The sequence below is a fragment of the Sinocyclocheilus anshuiensis genome, unplaced genomic scaffold (assembly GCF_001515605.1).
Source record: "Sinocyclocheilus anshuiensis isolate Anshui unplaced genomic scaffold, SAMN03320099.WGS_v1.1 scaffold229, whole genome shotgun sequence".
Classification (NCBI taxonomy): Eukaryota; Metazoa; Chordata; class Actinopteri; order Cypriniformes; family Cyprinidae; genus Sinocyclocheilus; species Sinocyclocheilus anshuiensis.
The window spans coordinates 51,922-62,938 of record NW_015537957.1 but is presented as its reverse complement, the minus strand read 5'-3'; the positions used below and the strand labels follow the sequence as shown (position 1 = coordinate 62,938).

At 35.2% G+C, this 11,017-nt stretch overlaps 1 protein-coding gene across 1 annotated transcript in view; it reads left to right on the top strand.

Annotated features, from left to right (window-relative positions):
• Window positions 1-10,787, top strand: part of LOC107665960 (alpha-1,6-mannosylglycoprotein 6-beta-N-acetylglucosaminyltransferase B-like) — a 14,834-nt gene extending 4,047 nt beyond the window's left edge. The window contains exons 2-6 of the mRNA XM_016457038.1: window positions 1,086-1,241; window positions 2,004-2,150; window positions 2,543-2,659; window positions 6,599-6,673; window positions 10,671-10,787. Coding sequence (XP_016312524.1) covers window positions 1,086-1,241; window positions 2,004-2,150; window positions 2,543-2,659; window positions 6,599-6,673; window positions 10,671-10,787 — 612 coding nt within the window. The remainder of the gene's footprint in view (window positions 1-1,085; window positions 1,242-2,003; window positions 2,151-2,542; window positions 2,660-6,598; window positions 6,674-10,670) is intronic.
• The last annotated feature ends 230 nt before the right edge of the window (window positions 10,788-11,017 follow it).

Sequence of the window (11,017 nt, the reverse complement as noted above, 5' to 3'; positions counted from 1 at the left end):
TTTTTAGTTAAATGCATACACAAATGGGAAATCTAAATGTCCAGAATCAGCTTTATGCTGATTTAATAACCAATATTAGAGTAAAACAAATTCCTAACACATAATTTCTTCAGCTTTCTTGCCAGCATAATAAATGGATGCTGATGTGTTTTGGCATTTCTACTGTTTACTAATATTCTTATTTGAATCACCTTGAGAGCCAGACTCTTTTACATAAATAAAACTAGTATTTGTGGTCAGTGGTCTTGCTGGTTCTGATGTCATTTAAAACTCAGTGTGTAAATACTTCTTTAAGTCACTACCATTTGTATAAGTTTTGTCATCAGAATTGTGCAGCTATTGTGGTCAAATATGCACAGAAACTATGCAAAAACACACATGCATATGCACACACAAAGACAGGGAAATTAAGTGTTGTGCTCTGCAGAGCTCTTTATTGAGCGACAACAGGAGTGAATTATTGCTGCGGGGGTTCTGGCTACATCAGATCAGACGCTCTGTTTTTTGTCAAAGGTAAAAGCATTAAACACTTTTCCTGAAATACTAATGGAAAACTGTAGCGGTTCTGATGTTGTATTGTAATTGTACGCAGCGGTGAGTGAGTTTCACAGCTCTCATCTGTAGCCTGTGCTTTTGTGAAAGCGCTGTCCATGGTGCTGATCACAAGTCAGACATGAAACTATCCACTCTTTAATGCACAATTTGTATGCTTTTAATTTACTGTTGGTTAGAAACAACTATAATGCATGCCAGAAAACACTATTCATTTAGCTGGTTAAGAAAAGTCCACATACTATAGTGTGACTGAACTACATTTCCCATAATTCTGTGTGGCAGTACAATGTTAAAATAGTGACAAAGCAACAATTAAATGCAATGCACATACTTTTCACTTCATTAAGCTGCTTTGTGACCAAAATAACATATCTATTTTTTCTTTTCTTTTCCCAGAATCATTTGAACTGCATTATGACATAGTAATTAAAATTTATGAACTCATAAATAGGGACCTCATATGGGACTAATAAGTAGGAGGCATCAAGAGACACACTAGTCTTTCTTTCTTGCTTTCTATGCTCCTGCAGGGTGAGGAGAAGCTGTTGACCATCTTACACCGTTACATGGACATCCACGGGACAGTTTACTATGAGGCCCAGCGGCCCCCAGAGGTGCCCGCATTTGTCAGAAACCACGGTTTACTGCCCCAACAGGAGCTACAGCAGCTTCTGAGGAAGGCTAAGGTACTATTAGCATGATGGACTTTCACATCTAAGCGATAATGCAGTTTAAATAACAAAGTGTTTAGTAACTTGCGTAATTACTGGTCTCATACATGGTCTAAGGATTGAGTGGTGCTTTTGTTCAACGGTGTTGATTGCAAAATTATACATGGTAAAAAAAAATAAAATACAAAGGGAATTTTTCCCAGTGATACAGATGTAGACTCAGATATGTTTGCATAATATTATGAACAAGCAATTTTGGCATTACAAATGCACATTAACAGTCTAAAAAGGTATTACCTTGTGCACATTTAGTACACATATAATTCACAAAACTATATAACTTTGCCACACAAATGCAGTCAGTTTGACGTGTGAATAATATGTAATCATGTAATCCATAAAAAGTAACTGTGATTTGAGTATGAGCATATAATTGCAATTATACTTTTTTTTTTGGAATCTGATTACATAATTCAGATCAGTTACTAACCAGCACTAGGACTGTTAAAATATACATTCAGTAAATATTTTTTAAAAATATTCAATAAATTAATTTGTTACAAAATAGCTTATGCCCCCTGACATTCCTGCAGATTCCATTTTAAGAAATGTTTCTACCAGTAGAGCAATTACTGCATGTACACTTATACTTTCCTCATCAAATATTCATACATGTCATTAACAGTGTTTTGATTAATGATAATATGTAGTAATTTGATTAAACTTGTAATTAATAATTCATAACCCTAACAATCCTAAACATTAATTTTCTCTCAGCTTTTCTTGGGGTTTGGCTTTCCCTATGAAGGTCCCGCCCCATTAGAGGCAATAGCCAATGGCTGTGTGTTCCTGCAGCCAAAGTTCAGCCCCCCTCACAGCTCCCTCAACCATGAGTTCTTCAGAGGGAAGCCCACGTCCAGAGAGGTAAGCGCAGTCTGCTCACTGTATCCCGTTCCCAATTCAAAGAGTGGCCATTATGCAAGAACATTTTTTTAAAAAGTCAAACAACTTTTAATTAGTCCAACTTTAACACAATTGTATTATATCATTCATTTGGATTTTCTTTAAAGTATGTGTTTATTCCTGATATTTATTTCTGGACAGGTTTCTCCAAACTAAAAGTTTAGTACTCCTAAAACATGTAACATAGCCATCTATACCATCTATTCATTTCTGAATGGCACACAATTCTGCTGTTCATATAATCCTGCTTTTCAGATCCTCAAAAGCTGTGAACTGTGAAAATGAACTGGAGCTGATGAATCGGTGTAGTGCACTCATGATAGATAGCACTCATGTTTTCTTCTTCTCATCAGGTGTCATCTCAGCACCCATACACTGAACAGTATATCGGCAAACCCCACGTCATAACAGTAGACTTCAACAACTCTCAAGAATTCGAGACAGCTGTTCAAGATATTCTCAAAGAGAAGGTAAACTAGTTTTCTTTGTTACAGCTCTGTTACAGTCTGTGTAACACAGGTTGTTGCATGGATATATATAGATATGTAGGATGTCCATGTTTATTGATTGATTGATTGATTGATTGATTGATTGATTGATTGCATTTTAAAGCAGCTTTAGAGAAAATGGTGATGTTAATGCTTATTATTAAAGGCATATACAGTATTGTTATGCCTTATAGACGCATTTAGCAGATTATAGATTTAGATGATTTTTTTTTTTTTATCTGATTTAAATTTTTTGCCTTAAAATGTATATTGTGCGTGCACTTCCCCTAATTCTTTTAACACACTGTACTGTAGATTGCACACATCTTACAATAAATGAAAAACTATATTCTGATCTCAGTCAAGACCATTATTAATAGCCTACATACTCTTTACTTTTCACATTCTCTTGTTTTGTCTGCACACAAGCTTCAATGCGCAATTCATTTACAATGTCAAACTCAATTAGCCAGCCTTAAAATTCCCTGAGTGGGCGAAACTCACATAACTTCTAGATTGTTCAGGTATTCATTCCAAGGATTAACACACATTAGTAAAAGGACATCTTTTTTATTTTTCCTATAGTTAACAGTTTTTGGCAGCTGTGGTACATTGTATAAGTAGCATTCCCCTGAATTGTTTGGGAAAACTGCGACACTGGCAACACTGTCACTGCTTTTTTATGATTTGGGACACACTTCTCTTTATACTGTATAATATTTAGGACAGATAGTGTGTGAATTGAGAGCGGTGCAAGTCTATTATCTGTGTTACACACACATGCACACGCAGACAAAAATGTAAGAGAATAAGCGTAAGCATATTTTTGCCTATGATGTGAACTAACTACGTATATGCTGAGCTTGCTAGTCAGTTGCCTCGGGGATTTGATGTGAGCACATAAAATGAAACGCACACTTTTGAGAACCTGAACAACGCTGAATGCTTTGATCCACACCTTCAACACTCACTCCCACCTTTTTGAGCTCAAACTCGAAAATAACATCCAGAAACTAAAATGACCCCTTTGAATTACAGGCATAATTGTGTCTCCTTTAAAGAAGACCCTTGGGAGTATGAATTTGTGTTAGTTAATTAAACAATAGTTAATTAAAGGGGAAAATGTTAAATAGAGGTTAAAAGGCAATAATGATTATTGAAAATGTGATCCATTTATTGCCAAATGACACTGTTGAAAGTATATGATACAGCTTTTTTGAGTTAAGTAAACAGACTATAAACACCAAGAAAGATAATTATAAAGATAACTATAATGATAACTATATTAGCGTCTACACCAATGCATGATAACATTTGGTGTATTAGAAGTGCGCACTACTGTTTTGTCAACTGCCTCAATGTGTGAAAAGGCCTTATGTCTGGTTAGTATTAAAGCCTTTGCATTGTTAGTTTTATTTTATTTTATTAATACAATAATGGGAATGTAATATTAAATTAAAAAGAAACACACAAAAATTACATTTTAATGAAAATTAAAAAATGTCAGTCCAATTGTTAATGGTCCTAAAAATATGCCTCATTTTCGGTTTCTTTTTGTCTTTCTTTTGACTTAAACATGCTATTGTGAGAATTTATTCTGACTAAATTGATAGTGTGTGGGAAGCTTTGGGCTCTGGGTTTTTTTTACTTAGTGTTGTTATTATTTTGGCCAAACATTTGACTATAAATTCTGATAGAACTGACTGGTTGAACCATGTCAAAATTGTTGTAAAATAGCAGTTTACATTATTTAATTTCTCTATCAGTGACAAGTTATTATAAGGCTCTCTTACAAAGATGTTTTCAGTCATAGTAACATTGTGTTTATTTCCAGGATTTTTGTCGCCACAGCAGTCCATTCCCTACAGCCAATGAATCCAGATCATGGCCTGGGAATCCACCAAGTCCTTTCCTCCAGCGGCCCAACTCCACAGCTTTGATCTGGGCTCCGAACATCACTGCTCCGGCCTGCTGGCCGCCCCTCAGCGCCCTCCAGCTCTTCCTGTCTCCAGAGGCCTCGTCCTGTGTGAAAACCTGCCGGGATTCCGGTCTAATCTGCGAGCCAGCTTACTTTCCTTTCATCAACAATATGGAGGCCTTCAATGGGTGAGAGACAAACGGCATTTCTGGAATATGCGCATTTTTTCACAAATGTGTTTGTTGTTTTATTTATTTATTTGTTCATTGTGCAGCCATTATTGCAATTAATATGAAGTTAAGACACTGATTTGTTGGGGGACACTTTATGTAAAACCTGTACTTACTGTATAATACATTATAATACACAATGCTATCCTTGTTTAACATTATAATATGCACATATTCATATTTACACCTTTAAAAAGTATAATGCAGTATAATACATTAAATTAAATTAAATTTACAGTTGATATGTGGTCAGTTAATATGAGTTATTCAACAGTAATTATGCATCAATTACTAATTAGATACTTTTGTAAATTGGCCAAGCAGACAAAGTAGTTTTTATTTTTATTTTGCAGTGCTTCATGTACTCAACAAATGTATATGTAAAGCCATGTGCCTTTGTGTTTTTCTCATTTTTCATACACTTTTTTGCTTCAAATCAAAGCTTGTAATCTTTTGATTCATTTCACAGATGGTTTGGTTTACAGCAGACAGATTTTCAATCCCTATGAAGAAAAAATAAATAAATAAACAAAAAATAAAAAAAATAATATATATATATATATATATGTGTGTGTGTGTATATATTAATGTAACCAAGGGCGCTGTAAAAATGAGCAGTCATTGTTCTTTATTCACTGTGCTGGATTGCATTTTTTCCCCTTTTATTGATTGATTGATTGATTGATTGATTGATTGATTGATTGATTGATTGATTGATTGATTGATTGATTGATTGATTGATTGATTGATTGATTGATTGATTGATTGATTGATTGATTGATTGATTGATTGATTGATTGATTGCCTTGCAATGTATATACAGTCATCCAGAAATGTCTAGTTGTTGGAGGAGGAAGAGTTGGAGATGCTTTCAACTTTTGTTGTATAAATCTCTTATGGGTGCCAATTAAATACCACAACTTACCATTTAGTTGGTTTAGTCTTCAGTTGCTTTCTAGCAGAAATGTCCCGTTGTTATAGGAACACATACAGTACCTTTCAAAAGTTTGAAATCGCTATGAAGGTTTTTTGTTTTTTTTTCATCAACAGTGCAAAAATTGGGTAAGTAAACAAAGACAGAAACATGTTTTTGAATGTAGAGAACAAAGGTTTTCAGTTGTAGAGATGCACAAAATATCAGTCAGTCTCATCTTGGTTTGAGTTTCGACATTTCACGTGTAGTGATTCGTCATCAAATTATAATCTTTGTCAGTGCTTCTAAAATGGTCAGCAGCAAACAAAATCATATTATTAATACTTTGTTTCCACAGTGGTAATATGTTTGTTTCCTCAAAAGACTTGCTGGAAAGATTTTTGTTATGTGTTGCTTGCTTAGATAAGTATAGGAAGCATACCAACTGTTGGCAGGTAAATTTGTCTATTCCGTCAAGGAAAAGTTCACCTACAAATGACAATTGTTTCTTGATTTACTCATGCTCACATCATTCCATATATTTTTAATTTAATTTAATTTCTTTCTTTGACACATTGAATTTGACTTCATTAGTTTTCATGGGCCATAAGCAAAAGTTTTTTTTTTGCTATCGTTTTCCCATCTACTGTATAACAACATTAATTTGAGACAGTTCTTCATGCAAATCTGTCGTATGACTTCAAACGACAAGATTTCTTAGAGCATTCTTCCTGTTTGTTTAAACAAACAAACAAAAAATTAATAAAAATAAAAAATGTGTTTGGTGCATAAGTTGAAGTTTGTTGCAAAAATGTCTCAAGTTTCTGTCTGTGTCTTTTGTCATTTGTCCGTTTGCACAGGTGGAGCCCTTTATACCGTACGAGTACACTTGTGAGGGCATGCTGGAGAGAGTGAATGCTTACATACAACATCAAGTACGTAGGCATTTCAGGCACAATGCTATTGAAGAACAAATATAAAAAAACATAAATAGTTAAGGAGAAATTGATCCATTAAAGTTTCCATTTGCCTTAATGCCATTTGCTAACAACCTCCAGAAATATCCAGAAATCCATCTTTGCTAATGGATTATCAGTTCTGGTCTATTTTTTGAGCCAATCACACAAGCCAAAAATGCCATGTGACTACTCACTCTGGAGCCACAGAAACGTGAAGTCATGAGAAAATGGCACAACAATAGCCCAACAACATGCACAGATACACACTGGGAAAAGTATATCGTTCAGCAGGGTTGCCAGGTCCCAGAAAAAAATCCAGCCCAAAGTCAACTCAAAACTCACCCAAAGGGAATGAAAAGTAGCCTTTTCTATCATGTCCTATTACATTGACAGCTGCAGAGATAAATGTTTCAAATATATCTGTCACAATATGATAAACCAACATGGCCATCCATAAAAGTCAAGTCAAATTTAGGCTATATATATATATATATATATATATATATATAGCGCTTTTCACAATGCACATCATTTTAAAGCAGCTTTAGAGAAAATGGTGATGTTAATGCTTATTATTAAAGGCATATACAGTATTGTTATGCCTCCATGTGCCTTTGTGTTTTTCTCATTTTTCATACACTTTTTTGCTTCAAATCAAAGCTTGTAATCTTTTGATTCATTTCACAGATGGTTTGGTTTACAGCAGACAGATTTTCAATCCCTATGAAGAAAAAATAAATAAATAAACAAAAAATAAAAAAAATAATATATATATATATATATATATGTGTGTGTGTATATATTAATGTAACCAAGGGCGCTGTAAAAATGAGCAGTCATTGTTCTTTATTCACTGTGCTGGATTGCATTTTTTCCCCTTTTCTCATCTGTGGTTCTTTGAAACAGATAAATCGTGTGAATGTGTGTTTTTTCAGGCTTAACGCTCAATGTGAGTCGTTAGAAGCGGAGAAGAACCACGTGTTTCCAGCCGTACATGTGGACAGGAGAGAGTGTTTCCAGCAAAAGGAGCCGCTGCTGTTCAGTTGCGCTGGAGTCAGCGCCAAACACCAGCGGCTTTGTCCGTGCAGAGACTACCTCCACGGCCAGGTGGCGCTATGCAGGGACTGCCTTTGAGCTTTCACCAGAGACCTCCGGAGATGTCTGTGGTAAACTGAGGCCAGTGCTGGACAGTCAAACATGTCCCCAGAACGCCGGTATCAACAGGTTCGTGGGAATTGTTTGACTGAGGTCGTTGAGAAGTGTCCTCACTCTTGGTTACTTTGATCCAAAGCTAAACTTTGCCTCCAGGTGAGCTAGTGATGGTAAGTGGTGGTTGTAACTCTTGGTGGTGGTTTCAAGAGTGGACGACGTGAGCAGAAAATAAATGCAAAATGCGGTTTTGAGTTTGGAGCTCCTTTGTGATGCAGGTCAGACGGGAATGCTGAAAGTGCCAGAACAACTGTACGTGAATTTTAAAGTCAACATGAAAGATTATAGAGTGCTGCAGGGACGATGTGTTTTTTGTAGGCCAGAACCCAGAAACAAGATGCATCTCAGCAATTCCATCCTGAAGTCTATGGTTTTTTTTTTAAAGGTTTTTTGGTTAAATGCCTGATAAAGGTCTGTTTAACACAAACTCAAGATACCTTCATGTTTTATTCTACAACATAAAATAAATCATACCCACTTGTAATCAGACGGGAATGCTGAAAGTGCCAGAACAACTGTACGTGAATTTTAAAGTCAACATGAAAGATTATAGAGTGCTGCAGGGACGATGTGTTTTTTGTAGGCCAGAACCCAGAAACAAGATGCATCTCAGCAATTCCATCCTGAAGTCTATGGTTTTTTTTTAAAAGGTTTTTTGGTTAAATGCCTGATAAAGGTCTGTTTAACACAAACTCAAGATACCTTCATGTTTTATTCTACAACATAAAATACATCATACCCACTTGTAATTTTCAATCAAGTTGATGCAACCTTCCAGGTTGGCCTACAAAAACACATCATCATTGTAGCGCTCTATACACAACCCATTGTAATGTGTTATATTTGGGAGAATAGGAGATATTAGCAAATGGCATTATGATTTGGTCAAATAAAAGTTTCACTGAAGCATAGGGTGAGACATGATTCCATCCATCAGGATCTGACTGGATTGTGAGAAATGGCTGTCACATACCAGGATAAAGTCACATGATTTTTTTTGTGTAGTGTAAACCCTGCGCCACAGCCGAATAAATCGGTAAACTAAATCACACATTCATCTCTAAAGAAAAGTTCAGACCTAATGGATTCGGTTCAGAGTTCAGAAAACTCATGGATCTGATTGTAACAAACAGTGCTGCTATATATCCAGATGTTCTGCCAGCACTATACTGAGGTTATCGTTTAGGGTGCAGATTAGGTTTAATGAGTTGTGTAGGCTGTGATTGACACAACCGGTAAAATAGTTAGAAACTGCTACAAGGATTTAGAATCACACAATTGTGTCAGAGCTGAGTTTGAAGTGGTTTGTAAAGAAATAATTCCCTTTTGAAGCACCTCTGGTATGTACTTTTGAGGAGGCTTTTTGACCAGAATTCACCTGCATTACCAACAACAGTATCCTGAAACAGCCTGACTAATATCTATTTGGCTACTGGTTAACAAGGACCCTTTCAGACACATTTGGTGTAGCTTTGCATTAGAGTTTCAAGTAGGAACATTTTTTGTGAACGTATTGTTTAGAAGAAGAAAAAGCAACTTGCACATAGAAAATGATGTATTAGCTGTAGTTTCTATGCAACCCTGGGTCCGCATGGTTGCTGTTGTCTACCACCTCAATATGGGCATTTCTTACACATTTTACACCTTTTAAAGTTAACATTACAGATTGGCAATTTATACAATTAATTATAAAATATATTTTTTGTTTAAGTTAAAACATGGTGGTTTGTCACAATAATCACTATGCATAAATGCAAAATAAATAAATGGATTTAAAGGGTAAAGGTAAAACATGGCAGTAGAATCAAGAGCCGTTAACTCTTTATTTTAAGGTGACATTGTTACTACACAAATAAGTACTGAGTAATACTAATTAACAACATGTACTTACTGTAGGGTTAAGGTTAGGGTTTGTTTTACGGTTAGTTTCTTGTAATTATGCATACTTTGCTGTTATTATATAGTAAGTGCATGTAACATATGTACTGTCACTTTAAAATTAAGTGTTTCCAGATCCAGTGATCATTTTTTATCACCGAATGCTTTGAATTCACAGCAAACAAATAAATAAACAAACAACTAAATCAATCAATCAATCAGAAAGCTGTAATGTGTTGCTTAACAGACCTCACAGACTTTTAACGCCAAACCAATAAAATCTTACTCACATTGGTATTATTTTGACAGTTTGTAAAATGTTCATGACAGTTAAACTGAATGCAGACTAATTTTTTGTATCTGATACTGAAGGGTTAACTAGTACCAGCCTAGGTGGAGCGAGTTATTACATTTTGATGAAAGTTTACAGAGAACGTTTTCTTAAGAATAACATGTACTATAAGACCAGCTGTGCATATTATGTAATTAGGGTCAGTTTTGGTTTCATGTTGACTTCTAAGTTCATATGGAATGAAATTATCTGCTGTGAAAAAAAAAAACACTCTGCTTGCAGAGAACAGATGTGAAATATTTACAGATTTACTTAAATTCATTGTGTAAATATGTGCATTTTAAATATTTCATATGCACTATTGTTTGTATAAAATAAAATATACTTTTAAAATGGGTGTATTTAAATTTTTATCTGCTCCAGTTGGGATGGAAATTAATATGGGACGTTTCATAAGTTTACAACTTCAGAAAGCATTGGGACTATTGACTGTAGAGATGCGTGAGTGTGCGAGTGTGTTTGTGTGTGTGTGTCTTTTTAAAGCTGTTGACTCAGATATGTGCGATATTCATTGTTCGCTCCTGTATCATGCAGAGCTGGCGCTCTCAAAGCAGGAGGAATTCTGGGATAGCTGACAGTGATGATGCAGCTTTGCCATCAGCGGCATCATCTGAGAAACCTGCTGAGAATAGAAATTCATGCTGGCTCTGAGACACAGAAGAGCTGCTCTGTTCTTCAAAGCTTTTCTTAAAAAAAAAAAAAAGAAAGAAAGAAAAACATACTGGCAGTGCAGTATATCCTTGGAGTGTAACTCAGGTCCCCTGTCTAGATATTTCACTTTTGGGATAACACTGGAGAAGGGGCTCCTAAAAAAATTGACATTCATTTGCAAAAAAAATAAAAATAAAAATAAATAAATAAATAAATAAATAAAAAAAAAA